Source organism: Fringilla coelebs, assembly GCF_963513975.1.
Source record: "Fringilla coelebs genome assembly, chromosome: 2".
In the NCBI taxonomy this organism is placed as follows: Eukaryota; Metazoa; Chordata; class Aves; order Passeriformes; family Fringillidae; genus Fringilla; species Fringilla coelebs.
The window spans coordinates 75601626-75617452 of NC_140029.1; the positions used below are offsets into that span (position 1 = coordinate 75601626).

The window sequence follows — 15827 nt, forward strand, 5'->3', positions numbered from 1 at the left end:
ATACTGAAACATGCAGATAGAATTTACAGCTTTCTCTTTCTGTTCAAAACCAGGGGGAGGAAGCTTTTCCCCTCTTCTCTAAGTGCTACTCTCCATAGATATACATGAAAGAGGTGGTACAAATGTGAGGTATTGCTTGTTCTTTATTTGTATTCAGAACATTAAGTGTGTTGCTTAATGTTTTTAGTAGGTAAGCAGCACTGATGGTTTGTCACTGGGGCTGGAGAGGGAATGGGGTGCAGCAGGAGAACAAGCAGCTTAGCACATGTGAAAGAAAGGCTCAGGAAAGGCATGGACATGGACAGCCAGTCGAGACAGCTTGAAAGAAGATTTGGTCCAATTTTCAAGTCAGGTAGGATTTCCCCTATTCTGCTTTTTGAAACATGTTTGAAGGCAGGATGTGAAAAATGAGATGGTTTTGATCACATCACCCTAGTGATAGCTGCTGACCCCCAGTTAGATGAAACTATGGCCTCACTGAACTGTTTGGGAGCTGGGTCTTTAGCTGGGATATAACCAGGACTTCACACTGGATCCTTACAATTGTGGCTGTGCTCTTCCTCTCTGCTCTTATTAGTCTTACTAGGCCCTCTTACTTCTAACTGCTTTATGTCTTGTCCCCCTTACTCCTAGGTATTTTTCTCTAGCCAACTGAACAAACCTGAAATAAGCCCAAATTTGACATGAATCAACTTCCACAGGCTATCAGTGCTCATTATAACAGGCTGTCTCTTGTTGGTATTGAATACTCTGCAGAAGAAAGGGAAAGGGACTAAAGAACACCATAAAGCACACTTAAAGCAAAGAGCCCACTGCTAGGACATATATGACAGCAGCCAAAGTACTCCTAAATTGTATGTCCTAGCTTTGACTCAGTAAAGCATGACTGTCAGCAATGGGCATTTCCTTACTACCCTAAACTGCAGGGCTGCCTACCACTTTGAGGTTGTCTGAAACACTGAAAAGGAGATATTAATCTATCGTAAATATAAAATAAAAACCAAGTGTTTTGAAAATATATCCAGATATTAGAGCAGCCTCTCTTATTAGCACTGCCTTCTACCTTTAACTACTCAATTAATTCTGGACATGTTTTTCTATAGAATTAACAATTTTATTGTCATTTTCCCTCTCTCACCTCCTTAATGTTCTCTTACTACTTTGTTCAGCAGTGAAGGTGGCAATTTTTAAATCTGATAGGTACTGAACGTTAAGGACCAAAAATTCATATTCAGTCACTGAAATAGCTGTCCTGATTTTCCCCTGCACATACAAATCTTCTTTTGCTGTGGATGGAAATGATTCTAATGATATTCCTTTCACCGTCCCTATAATGCAGTTACAGCTACTGATGTTTGTGGCACTGTGTGCAGGTTAAACTGATGAGTTATGAGTGAGTCTAGTTATCTGCATAGCGGTAATGATGTCTCCTCTGCAGTCACAGATGTAGACAAATAGGTCCTTAGTTACCTCATCCACAGACATATGGCTCCACCTGCACTTGCAACCCTTCCCCTGTATCTACTTCCTCCCCTTTGTTGCACATTGTAATCCCTTCTCATGAGCACAAATGTGAGAAATGGGGTGCAGAGCACTCTGCAGAGCATTCCCTTTCCCCACCCATGTGCACCTTATCACTGTCAGACTCCCTTCAACTGCTAGTCGCTCTTTTGTTTTGAAGAAAATTGGCAAATCTACACTGAAAAATGCAAGTTTTGTTTGCGTTAAACATTAAAGAAAAAGAATGGTAAATACCGCAATTTTAACACACGCCTGACTTTTGTCCCCTGACAATTTAAATGAAATGCAAATGATGCCTGTGAATCAAAAACTCTCCTACTTTGCTGAATGCATCTGATACCATGAAAAAGAAAATACGGGTGAGTTTGAAGGCAGTACTGAAATGCATAATGCGAGAAACACAAACATTTTTTCTAAATAAGAAGGTGCTTTAGTAAAAAAGTACTTTAATGAAGTTGCTTTAATGAAGGACTAATTACCTCCAAGTGCTGACATTTGAAAAAAGATGCTACAAGCAGCTTCTTACTCAGAAATTAGTAGCCGAGATCAATAAACAAAACATAAAATGTAGGCATATTATTGATGCAGATACTGATGTAGATAATGTAAGCATAATACTGCTATAAAGGGTTGAATTCTGTGAAAAAGGCTGATGAAATAGAATAACCAGAGTTAATTCTATTGAGGCTGACTTCAAGTAGCTAGTGTTCAACCAGTTTGGTTTTTATATGGCCTTGAAACATATGCCAACTATTATAGCTGCTCAATCCATATTGCAATTAGAAATGGTTACCTTTGTTGATCAAAAAAAAATGAAATGGAAGAAAATAAAAATAACATACCATGTTCACACACAAAACAAAAAGAGCTATATCAGGGACATCAGGGAAGGTGGAATACTATAACAACACATTTTATATTGTTATACTATTCCACCCACCTTAATGGAGAACCCTTCGGTGTGGCTACGCCATAGCCTTTGGAATCCAGATTTCCTCCCACTTTCATGGTGTCACATGGCTTTCGCTGCTCAATGTATTCATTCATGGTGGACTCCAGCAGGAAGGCAAACTTGCCCTTGGATTTGCGGACACGAGCTACTCCCTCTGCAGTAGTCCTAGTGAACACTGATGGCTCAGCTGATTTCATGTAGGTCCACATCTTTTCATACACTGCTATTTTTGATCTCTGGAGAAAATCAAAAACAAGTTAGAACAAAGGAATGTTGCAACGTTTCAAAATGGCACTGCTCAAATAAAATCAACCATACTTCATTTTTCAGACATTTGGGGTTGGGAAAAATCTTGGAGAAGGGTTTTATCTGAATTCCATTATTTTAAAAGAGACAAGAAAGAAAATTATCAATACTATAGTAGCAGATACTATTTTTGAGTTTGGCTACCCTCTAGCAGTCAAAAAAGAAACCTGCAAAGCTGAATTTACTGTTAGATAGAGGAAGTTCACACAGTCAATGTGTTTTAGGGAATGATACATGAAATAGATGTCCACAATAAGCCTGTATTCTTAAGAGAAACAGTAAAATAATCTCTCAGCTGAAATAAACACTCAGCTGAATCTTAAAGCATTTCTCTAACACCCATTTCTTCTACCATCAAAACCACAATAGCTTAAGTAAGATTTCTGCTTTCATGATTCAAAGTTCAGAACTGACCTGATCTATATTCAGAAATGCTGTACAATATCTGAAGACATGGTTCACAGTAAAAGATGGAAACAGCAAGTTGGAGCAAATATTAAAGGAAGTAAAATGTCATAAGCATCTTTCTTAAAGAATTAGGTATGATTTTAGAACTGCAGTATCAGTGGATTTATTTTAAAGACTCTCATCCTGCCAATAACTGAGTGAGAAATGCACTTTCTCAAAGAATGCACAAGAATTCATGGCTTAGAGTGTATTAGTTGGAAATTTTCCTGTCCGAGAATGCATGGAGTAACTGCAGGTAAATACTTAAACAAAAATAAAACTTCTTCATAAAAAAATTAAAGCAAATTAAAAATTCCACTAAAAGAAAGGAAGGAAATGCTGTCAGGCTGAGAAGTTTCCCATGCTCATTAGATTCACTCAACAACTCCTTGGCTTCCTCCAGCAATAGGAATACATACATGCAAACCAGCAGTGTGTCAGCTGAACCCTACACACTGTTTTTATAATAACAGATGGCACTTGTCTTCCCCTATATATGCTGCAAAAAGGACTTTTTAACCTAATGCTCAAGTCAGCTTTTATTTGAGTCAAGAGGAGTTTCTAGCTAAGCAAGATTTGGTCTATGAGCCTGTTCCTACACTGTGCTGAGCACTCCAGGAAAATATTCATTATTTTAAAGCCCCAAAACAAAAGGCCTTAGATTATTTAAACAAATACTAAATCCTATAATCTTAGTATTATATAAATTAAAAATGGCTTTAAGAAGCCTGGAACTGAGCCTTTTTTATATCTGAGAGAAATTTCCCTGAAGCACTTTTTTTTACCAATTACTGAATGATTGTAGTATTACTTAGAAAATAATTTGTTAGGGACCTAAGTCTATCCTGAAAATAAGTGGCATTTAACTAAAACTGTTCAATAAAAATGCCACATAGCAGAACATCCTAAATTATGCTTTCCTTTTTTAGTTTGTCTGTATCCATAATTTTATCTTTCTGTCAAATATAATAACATCTGAATCAACAACAGCTGTGTATGTCCATAATTACATCCTGACTTGTTACCCTTTCTTTTCACTGTAGTCACAGCTATTTTACATTTACATAATAGCGGCTGGGAGCAGAGCATAAACTAAGCCACCAATGCATTCTTTTTGCTTTACACTGATGTAATTACATGGATTTAAATTTACAAAAAGAAAAAAAATGGAAAAGAGTAGTAATAAATCAGTCATAATTTCAAGAGTATTTTCTTGCCTTTGTCTGCCTTCACTTCCAAACATTTCTCTCATCTTAACATCCATTACATCTATTTCTTTATAAAGTAACCATATATTAGGTCACTTTCATTATAACTTTATGCAGCACATAAAACTGCTTGGTTAGTAACAGGAAACACTGCCCTACATCAATTGAAAAAGGCTGCATTCAATTATTTTTTGCCTTTTAGAATCTAGTCTCCTTTGCCTATGAAAACAGAAAAGTATGGAAAGTCTAACAAGGTATCTGCTCTCTAACATCTTCTTCTCCCAAACTTTCATTTGTTTGCATTCAATTTCTACATGTCTACTCATAATGAAAATTGAAGAGTGAGCTAACAAACATTTTTTATTATCGTATGAGAAAACATTGCAGCTTTCCCTGCAGTCAGACAAGCTGGGATAATTTTAATTTCGGGCTTTTCTGAGTAGAACTGCAAAAACTAACTACTTTCCTTCTTGAGCAGTCTGCCTGGAAAATACAACTCTCACTACATGTAAACCAGAAAACAGGAGTATATAACAGCTAACAGTATCAAAGTTCCTCTTTTTCTTTATGTTGGCTTTAAAATTATTTTCCCTTTTCTGCTTTCATTCCAGATTTAAAACAGGCTGAAGAGGTGTTCAGAGTTTCTGACATTTTGATCAGAAATGACAAAATGATGAGAAAATGTCCTGAAGGCTCATCTTCAGCCAGATAATCACCACTGACAGAAATGTTACGCATGATTCTAATACCAAAAAGTGAATTGCTTCCAAACCCACAAAATGTTCGACATGGCACACAAATCTTCTGATACTATTGTTTCAGGCTAGGTCTCAATTTAAGTATTATGAAAACAGCTTTTGTGTAAACATTGTCTGTCAATATTTTATCTTTCTCCCTGTTTTGTGAAAAATATTTTTAGAAATAGCAGATAAAGTATCATTAAGAATCACCATATTGTGAGAGAGATTAGAAATAATTTGAAAACAGGGCCTCAACTGCACCATTTTAAAGAAAGTGATCAACACAGTTTAAATCTTCATTAAGCTTCACATTTTGCATATGCAATAGTATTTAGTACTTATAGTTAATTTCAAAGTTTTCCTCTGTATTTTGAAAGAAAAGAAAAAAGAAAAAGAACAACACTGGTTTTCCTTCTTTTTTCTCTTAGCCCTCTAAGACTGAAGTGAAAGAAGGGCTGTTGCCTTAGACATTTTTACTCCATCATAGTATCTTCTCTTTAAAACGAGAACTTGCATAAAATACTGAAAGAGTTTCTGTGTTTACAGGATGATTGAAAAGAACCAATTAAATTTTTGTGACCATTAGTGTTTCTACATCAAAATATCTGATCTCATTACTTCAATACAATGGCTGATACAAATATTTTGAAACTCTTAAGAAAACTCCAGTTGTTCCTTCTCTATTTCTTTTGGAATTAATTTTTGCATACCATCACCTAACAAATTTGCAAGCAGTAGACACTCTTGAAAATGCAACAAATTAATAAATACAAAGTAACATAAATCTGCCTGACCATCAGCATCATGTTTTTAAGTATCATCACATCTTCATTCTAGTAGAAAGAACTATTTGTGATGCATATATTGCGGTTACCACCTCAACTTATTATGGACTAAAACTCTAGTTCCAAGAATAAAATATCTAACTTTCCACAAAAAGAACTAAAAATGTGTTTATGGGTGAAACATAGGTGAATATATATAATCAGTAGGAGGGACTGTACTCATTAAAAAAGTAGTAAGGCAGGTGTAGTTAGAAACCTTTTAGTGAACAGTCCTCATTAAAAATGAGGTACCAAGCACCGTAGCCATTTCAGCTGGATCCTTCTTGGGTTCAAGTAAAGAGGCAGATACTTAAATGTGTGCTTTATTTCATCATAACATACACATCTCACACAGGATGCACAGGACTGCTTTTCTTTCTCCAGTGTCTACAGAAGAAATCTAGAAAACTGGGTTAAACTGAGCTCCTTGAGCAATTTCATGATGTGAAGGTCCAATCACTGTGTTTGTTAAGTGAAATCTATATCTTATAAATCATCTTTCTGCAGCTAATAGAACAGATTTGCAAGTTCTTCTATGGGGATATTTGTTGCAATAAAAAGGTTATTTCACTTGAGACACTGTCTTTGAATGAATATTGTCTACAGTTTCCAAATGGCACTGAAAATTTTGTTAATGGTTTGCTGAGTTCAGTTTGGCCAAATTGAAAACAGTGAAGGTGTGAGTGAGTACCTAACAAAACTGCTTTCAATTAGGCAATTAGAAGAAATTTTCATTCCATCTTTCTGACTTCTAAAAATCCCTTAATCTCCACATTTCAGCTAAATAATGACCTAATTAGCTGCGCAATTTTCAAGGAAGGGTCACTGACTAACAGCATTTATTCAGAGCTCTGTTTAAACACTAAACTCACTTTGGTCAGCTGAGCTTAACTTTCATCTGCTGGAGTCATGAAAAAAAGCAGGAAGGACTGTTTATTATGTGCTGCCTGTGATGTCCAAGCTCCCTGCTTTCCAGCTGGCAAATGATGAGGATTACATACCAACCACACTAATGCAGGAAAGCAAATGACAATGAAGTAATCAATAGAGACAGCACAGGCATATGAATGGCTACTTAGGCTATTTCCTAATGCTCCAAACACATCCCCCCGAGTTAAATTTTCTCTTTATTATCCATCTGAAAGTCAGCAAATTAAAAAATGCATTTCCTGCCCACCACCCAAGACCCTAAAGCAAAATGCACACAGCCAAATCCATAAGCAGAAACAAAACCTGCAAGACTCCACTTTACCATCATAGGCTTTCAATGCTGCACATCACTTCAGTACTGTAGCTTCACATGAATCAATAGTGCAATGCTGCTTTAATTATCACTTGCTTCAGTATCCCCCTGGGCATCTCTTTTGCATCTCTTTTTTTTTTTTTTTGACAGGATCAATAAGCTTTCCATAGATTAAAAAATGGTCTTGTGGGGGTAAAAATGTAGCTAAAGCATTTCAGGAGTTACAAAACCATACTGCATATAATTGCAAAGTCACATTATTTCACATTTCCAAGCATGTTATAAGAGTGGTTGGTAGGGATAGCTGCTCTAATGGATGCGCCAACTTACTCTGAAGAACTCTTTGGTTGACCCTGAGTCCAGTGTCCCGTAAGCAATTTCGGTTTGTTTGGCAAGGTCTTCTGCACTCTCTATGGGGGAGACCATTCGCTCAACAGTCAAGAAAGCAGCGAGGTTAGCAGTGTAGGATGAAATAATGATGAGCGTGAAGAACCACCAGACACCTCCGACAATGCGACCTGAGAGGGATCTAAACATGAATAAGATAATGCACATTTTCCTGTCTCCTGAGCCACGAAAAGTGAGAGAGAGAGAGAGAGAGAGTGAGAGAGAGTGAAGGCACCATTATTGCAGAACATTTGTCATTAAGCAACAATCAATGGGAGGAAGATCATTTGCATTTTAAATATTAATAGATGCTTCTACTCTAGAAACTTAATGTCTACAGTGTAGTCCACTGTACCAATGTGTATCACACATACACAGAAGCTTAAATCCTCTTGGACGGTAATCTCAGTGTTCCTATTATTTCAGGACATGCCTAAAAATAGGAAAAAAGTGTCAAAAAATACTGGGTAGGTAATCTCTTTTTGGAGACAAAAGTAAATCATGGTAGCTGAAAATCAGTAGCTTTCTTGGTTTCCTCTTAAAAAAAAAATGCAAAAGGCTTTGCATATGGATTATGTTGGCTTTAGGATTAACATGTTCCTGTCACCCAGACTTCTCAAAAATTCCACAAGCTACTGCAATCATTCATTGAACAGTCACATTTTTCTTCTTTAAGAAGCAAGAATTTTGTGATAGAAGAGACATTTTGGTTAAGTAAAAAACTGTATTTTTCTTTTCAATACCTGCAATTTGATGAGAAGGTTGTTGAGGAGCAAGGCACATCCACTCTTAATCAGTACCAGTTTTATTGCTAACTTCAATAATCAAAGGATTAGGCCAATGCTGAACACTCAAAATTTCACTGCAAATGGCTAAAATGAAGCCTTTAAGTTTGAAAGATTGGGTCATAATATTTAATTAAAAATTTTTAGTTACTGCCCACTAAAGTTCCAGAACTTCGTAAAATGCTGAGAAATTCAGGGCTGCATGTATTAGACTATTCATTTACTAGATTATCATATATTATAGGACTAATCATGTATTATAAAACCAAACACGTAGTAAATCTGAGGCATGTGCTCTGTTGCTCTAAGAGCAACACAGAGTGGCTTCTCAGAAACAGTCAAATATTGTCTCTCACAGACAGCAATATTTGTGAAGCAGCACTGTAGGTCTTGAAACAGAAGTGGGACATTCCTTGATGCAAGGCAGATATTCAGCACAACTGTGTGCATTTCGTGGTTGTAGCACCATGGAACTAATCTAGCAACAACACAGTTCTTCAGAAGTCAACCCAGTGGAATTTCCCCTGTGTGACACTGCTGTTTCTGGCAGCTGTTTGGGGTTTATGCACATTGACATTGGAAAAATTATAGTAATGACTGAAATTTAAAGTAGATTATCTGTTGCTCTTATCATGGCTATTAAAAAATAAAAAGAAAAAAAAAAGAAAAAGAAAAGGTTGAAGAATGAACTTCAAAACACTGCCCGGAAAATTAACGAAAGAAGGTTTTATGCTTCAGTGTTGAAGACAAAATAAAAATGTAAAAAGATTTGACACAAACCTTGGGGAAATATCACATCCTTGTTGCATAAAGGCACCCAGGGAAAACCAGAGGCTGTTGAATATGCCAAACTCATTGGGAGGCTGGTCACTGGGTCCTTCTTTCCCATCCTCTGGTTCTTCTGTGTGCCACTCATATGGACTAAACCTGCTAACTAGGAACAGGACCACACTGACACCAATGTAGGCAAAGACTATGCACATCCAGATCTCATACGCCAAAGGGTCCAAGAAGGAAAACACTCCTGGTTTAGATTTCTGGGGCTTTTTGATCATAATGGATATCCCCAAACTCATAAAAGGCTTAGAAAAATCAATGACCTCTTCTCGTACCAAAGTGATGGTCAGAGGCGCAACAGCAATCTCTGCTTTCTATAAAGAAAAAAGAAATATAGATGTATAGATTAATTGATGTGTGCTTATACACTTGGTAAGCAGCTAATTCCAAAGGTATGTTATTAACATCAGGACAGCGTGGCTTAAATGCTCTTTGTAGCATTTTTCTCCTTCTTTCTATCACACTCTGCATTTACTCAATATGCTTTCAGTAAAACATACACATTGCAGGTTTTTATTTCAAAGAATTATACAAATACCTAATTTTTTCTGCTAAGAAGTAGACTCTTAAATCTTATAGAGGTGAGCAGCAGTACAAGAAGATCATTTTAGGCATTAATTTAGATTTAAATAACGGAATTCAAGAAAGAATGGAAAATGAGAATGACCTTATTGTCACTGAATGTATAGAGACTTTTTAATTGTTATATTTGGTAAAACATAATAATATTTTGAGGTAAAGCAGTTCATAGACTCAAGAAAGCTCCAAATGGCATGAGGCTGCAAAAGTGATTAACTGTTGCTGTGATTTCACCAAACTGCACAGAGCTGTCTCAAGGGATATATAGCCTAATAATACAGAATTAGGTTTTAAACAGCAAAAATAGCAAATATACAGGAAAAAGGTGTGCAAAATCATGTGCTAAAAGGATAAAATGTGTGCTGAATCCATTCCCACTAGTGCCAGGAATATTTTTTAAATGTGTTTCTAACATGTTTTTTGGATGACGATGCCAATCTTGAATGAATCATTATTGATGGAGGTGATTATGGCTGCTAACAATGATGTCTGTATGCACCATAAAATACTGGAGCTAAACTAATGCATTGCTTTTCTCCTTAGGGATGCTACACTACATTAAGGTTTGTTCCTTGCCTAGCCTTGCCTTTTACACTAAAGCTGTCACTGCAGCAGTGCTTCAGATGGGAATTGTGTGGGGACCTGGGTCAAAGGATGCACCTCTGAGAGGGGAACAGATGCGAGAGCAGCTGAAACTTGTGTCCTATCCATCATCATGGTGCTGTGCCCAGGTACAGACACAGAGCAGAGCCTGTGCTCTGTGGCCAGTGTGCATTTCTATAGGGGCTCAGGAGAGTAACTGTATTTTGTCAACTCTTTTTACAAGGTTAAAACATGCTGAAAAATGAGGATGTGCTCAAATAGTTTAACCCAGTGTTATGTAAATAGCTCGTGTGCCAAAGAAAATATTGAAAAGGAGCTTTTTTGTCATGTTACAACTTTGAAACAGGTAAACGCATTCAAATTAATTTGTGGTTTTTATTTTATGTGCTAAGTCATATGGAGCCATATATGTTTTATGGAATTTAATTTTCAACCAATATTGGGTAGTTAAAAATTAAACCTATTTTGGCAGCTTTGGAATTGTAAGTAATTCAAAAGAACTGACTCATTCAATGGCCCAAAAATGCACATTTGTATAGAGTTGGCTGTATATTAATCATCAGATTATATCTGTCATTCTGAAATAGTTGTGATGCAAGCACTTACCAAAATTTTATATAAAGATATTACATTTTAAGCAATGCATCTGAAATCATAATTTTGCAAAGGTATCAGAAATTACCTCTGGTGCTAATGTCTCAGGTAAACATTATGATAACACTGCTAATTCTCTGAATTTTAATTTACATTTCGTTGTACGAGGCATTTTAAAAAAAATTGACTTCTTAATCCCTTGTGATTATCTAAATCATGCTGAAATAGATATCTTATGAAAACAGCTATTCTATGAGAAGAGTAATATGTCTTAAATATATTTTTAACTTGCCTGAAAATTATAAAGTAAACTTAGTTTCGGTCGTGTAGAGACTGTAGGATGGTTTGAGCTACTGGCTTTTCTGCATATTTTTTTTTTCATCTCACTCATGAGTAGTTTTTCTCCAGAAGAATGGTTTCCTTCTTTAGAGCCAACATCTTTTGTGTTTCTAAATTTCGATTATTGAGAATGCCTAATGTGGAGTCCTTTAATTAAGCAAAAGACTCGTGGCAACTGTGATCTCTTCCTGCCAGTCCTCTCTGTGTTTGTCACATAGTGGTATCTTCATTAAATGACAGACCTGGTCACTGCTCTTCAAAGCTGGCTAACAGCGGGTTTTTTTGCGTCTGCAGATTTCTACTGGGGTTAAAACAGGGTTTTTTCTACTTGTGGGTTTTTTTGTCTCTGCAGGTTTCCACTGGGGTTAAAACACAGATTCCTGGGGGTTGTTAGTTTTCACAGTGTGAGCTGGAAAAGTGACATCGCCATGTTAGTGTGAATTGAGGAGATTTTGAATACCTACTTAGCACATTGCATATTATATGTGAAATGCTGGAGAGGATTTATATTACCAAATTTAAATGCTCAAATAGGGTATGCAGAACTTGAACATCATCAGAACTGCTGCCTACAGTACTTGAAGGAGTTAAAGAGGAGAAATAGGAACTTAACCCATTTTTTTACAATAGTGATCTAGTATCAGATAATTCGAAATTTAGATAAATAAATTTTATGCTAAGAAATCTAAAAAGAAAATATATAGCTATGTAATAATTAAATGCCAAAAAATTGGAGAAACTACAGCCCCCCAGACTGATCATATTATTATTTTTGTAAGACTATTGTGTGCCATGTAAAGCCTACATAAACTGTTCATTGCAAAAGCTAAATAATGAAAATAGCTGCGCATTATAATTATCAGCGTTTGTGCTTTGCCCAGTTAACATACACCATGTAATTACAGATTTAAATGATTAACAATATAACCATGGTGCAAAACAATTAATGACTTTGTTGCCATTGAAATCTGTTTTGACAAAGACTAATGATACTTCACAGTTAAATCAACTGCGTCTGTAACAGCATTTCAATCAAGGCTCCACCATTACCAAGTACAGATGCATTCAGTGGAGCCTTCCAATATTATAGAAGGAGACAAGATTGATTCTGATGGAGAGAGACATTTTCTTTTCCAGAATATATAATTATTATAATGTTGTGAATAAAATTTATGCTTGGTACAAGTATTGTGAAGGTAGTAAAGCTATCTGAGAAAAATCATGCAGAAACAGATTTTAACCTCAGAAGCTCATGGCTTCTAAGGTTTCAGACAGAAATGAGTTGTGACCTTTTGTGTTAAGCAGTGAAAGAAAAGCATTCTGTGTCAGGAGAATGAATATTTAATTGGAGCTGACTGTTAGTGAATTTGGAAACACCTGTTACATGTGCTTAATGGCACTTTATTCCCAGCCAGCATTTCTCCTGTGAGCTAGATATCAAGGCAAATAGAATCCCCATGGACCACTGCATGCATGTGGATTCATCAGGGACAAATGACCAAGATTTCCTTGTTTTTAATAGTGTGCCAAAAACAAAACAGGAAAATAAGCAACCATCCCCACCATGACATTCTGTGCAATCTTAGCTAAACTGTACCCCACAGCATTTTATATGATGTTTCCTCTGGGACATGATGGAAAAATCTATCCTGGGGTTTAGAAAATTACTACCCTGCTCTGTGCACACCTGAGTGTCCAGGCACCTCTGGTGCATACAGGTCTTAAAGGAACATGGGATAAAATTTTCACATGTCCATTCTAAGTAATAAGGATAGGGCTAAGGGGCTTTGGGGTATGATGGTAAGAGCAAGAGAGCAGAGGAACTTTTTGTGTCGTACAGAAAGAGTCCAATCTCGCCAGCCAGAGCAAAACTGCCTGTTAATCCATTAACATGGTTGGGAATTAAAAGCTGTAAAATGTTTCCCAAACAGATCATCTCGTCAACTTGCTAATTCAGTTGCAAATTCTCTCCCAGTCCTGGCTGCGAATAAAAAGCCTTGCTTGAAACACAGCCAACTACTCAGACTATTTGTGTTTATGATTAGGGGATCTATCAGAGAAGATGAACATACTCTTCTTCTAGCAGAGCTTTGCAGCAAAGTCTCTGCCTGACTGATTTTTCTGTTTTCTCCTCGGCCTGGGAACCTGATGCTCTGTAAATTGTCTGGCAAGGACTCAAGGAATTTGCAGGGAGGATGCTCTTGATGGATTCCCTGTGGAAATCTTTAGCAGAAAACTTTGTAAGTAACAGAATGGACAATTTCCTTTAAAGCTACACCTGCAGAAGTACATTAAGCATGCCTGGTGTAGCTCTTGGCACTGGACAGGGCACATTGCTGCCATCAAAGTCACCCGACCTCTAAACCTGCATGGCCTCACTGGAGCTGCATGTAGGGAAAGGTCTCTGCTCTATCCCAGGGTCCAGCTGGGCTCAGGAATTGTTTTGGACAGTATTTATGGGCCAAAAATGTACTGGAGGCCATTCTTGCAATTTAGCAGTTTAATCAGGCAAATTCTGAAGCACAGGGACGTTCCCTGGTGCCGCCCATACACCAGGATCGGTACAGCCTCAAGGAGCCTCATGGCAGTGGAGCAAACGTCCTGGGCAGCAGCTGACTTCAGCCAAAAAGCAGCTCCAAGAGCTTTGCTGCAGCTCATTCCCAAGACCTAGTCCCAGAAATGCAAAGAGACCGCAGCCATCCTAAACAGACAGCTGGAAAGAGCCTCCTCCTCACTCTTTTCCATTACAAAAAATGAAGTGTTGGCCTTGGATTCTGGGCTGGCCTTCTTCATGCGGGTAATTTGCAACAGGTTACTCATGCCTGTGAACTTTAATGCTTTCAGCTCTGTTAAAAGCTGTAGGTGCTGACACATCTGTGTGAGCTTCCTAACAACACTTTTTATTTCAGTCTAGTCCTAGGACAGCTTGGGATTGATGAGGTAATTTTTTTAAGATAAAAGAAAGAAAATATACCCCATACAAACAGAAAATGAAAGTGTAATATCAAGTTTCCTCTATAATTTTCAATTAGATGATAGACCACTGAAACTGTACAGATGAACAAAAGAGATTTCTCATGAATAGTATGGATGTCTTGGATAATTGAAAAAACATTTTAGTGTAAAACAGTGCTTGGCCATTGATGTCCATGGGTTTGCTACTGCAATTAAAAGCCAGAGAAGGAATAACCTCCATACTTGATAAAATAATTCTGAAAAATCTCTACATTTAACTATCCTAAGAGTTGAGCTGTTTTCAAGACACTGAAGTAGATATACATGCTTGGTGACATTCAGTGTTCCTACCCTTTAAGGAGAAAACTGAAGATGGCTCCTTCATGAACTTCGAAGAACATGGAGGGTTCTGTGAACCTGATATAACCTTTCCATTCCAATGGGGAAGGGAGATCACCAGAATTCTGGGGCAACATTTCCCACACTCCTATGGCACAGAGACTGTTTCATTCTGCAGAATCCCTTGACCTGATGCTAATGGACAATTTATCAGCTCTGCTAACCTGGCAGGAGGGAACTGAAATGGAACTGCTACAAGAGCCACGAGGCCTTTGCAACGTATGGCCTGAACTGTCAGTGGAATTGTGAAAAATGTGACTGGGGATGGATCAACTGGTATGCAGGAATTTTTTATGAGGAGGTTGAGGCATGTTATGAGTTCATGGCTTGAAATATTCATACCTGGGTAGTTTGAGGATTTTTTTTTAATTATTCCATCACTGAAATTAAAAATTTCTCTAAGAATTCTGAATTCTTTGCAGAGTAGATACTAGCAACTGTAGCCACCAGCAAGCTCAGCTCTGAGTTTTGCTACTTTTGGTAGCACCAGATATTGAAAATATTTATTTAGATTTGTTGGAGCTATTTTCTTTTAAATATTGGAACTTTATGTGTCAACAGAATTGCTAACTATTATGGTATTCTGAAGAATCCTTCTCCAGAGCACTCTACAACATAATGTTCTCAGTTGTTAAACTTACCAGGTTTGATCTTAAGTTTTATAATTCATGGTAATCTTAAAAGTCTGTCTTCATTGTGAATTGCCTCATTATGTACTTGTCTGTAGTGGTTTATTACCTATGTTTAATATATATGATGGCGGATTTTTCATTTCTCAAACTAGACCAAGAATCCCATCATTTTAAAAAGATCTATCCACCATTCCATGAAAATGAATTAATGAGTGATATTCTTCCCAACCAAGTTTTACAGTGTGTCAAGAATAGATGGTCTCTAACATTAATGAATTTTTAAGGGATATGCAAAGTATGGATGTTCTAATGTTTCAAGGTACTAATTGAATAAATAGTAGAACTTGCATGAAACTATTAATTTTTATCTTGAAAATATGTGAAAACTCGCAGACCTGAAACAAGATTCTGTGTCTTTTCTGTGACCCCAAAATTAAATAAAATGCAAATATACTTCCTATTTTATGGCTTATACT

At 36.9% G+C, this 15827-nt stretch overlaps 1 protein-coding gene across 2 annotated transcripts in view; it reads right to left on the reverse strand.

Annotated features, from left to right (window-relative positions):
* The window catches only part of GRIA4 (glutamate ionotropic receptor AMPA type subunit 4), a gene marked incomplete at both ends in the record, with an annotated part of 215795 nt that overhangs the window by 39261 nt on the left and 160707 nt on the right, over positions 1 to 15827 (reverse strand). For both annotated transcript variants that reach the window (XM_084226960.1, XM_084226961.1), the window contains 3 exons: positions 2462 to 2709; positions 7572 to 7770; positions 9194 to 9564. In XM_084226960.1, the coding sequence (XP_084083086.1) occupies positions 2462 to 2709; positions 7572 to 7770; positions 9194 to 9564 (818 nt within the window). The remainder of the gene's footprint in view (positions 1 to 2461; positions 2710 to 7571; positions 7771 to 9193; positions 9565 to 15827) is intronic.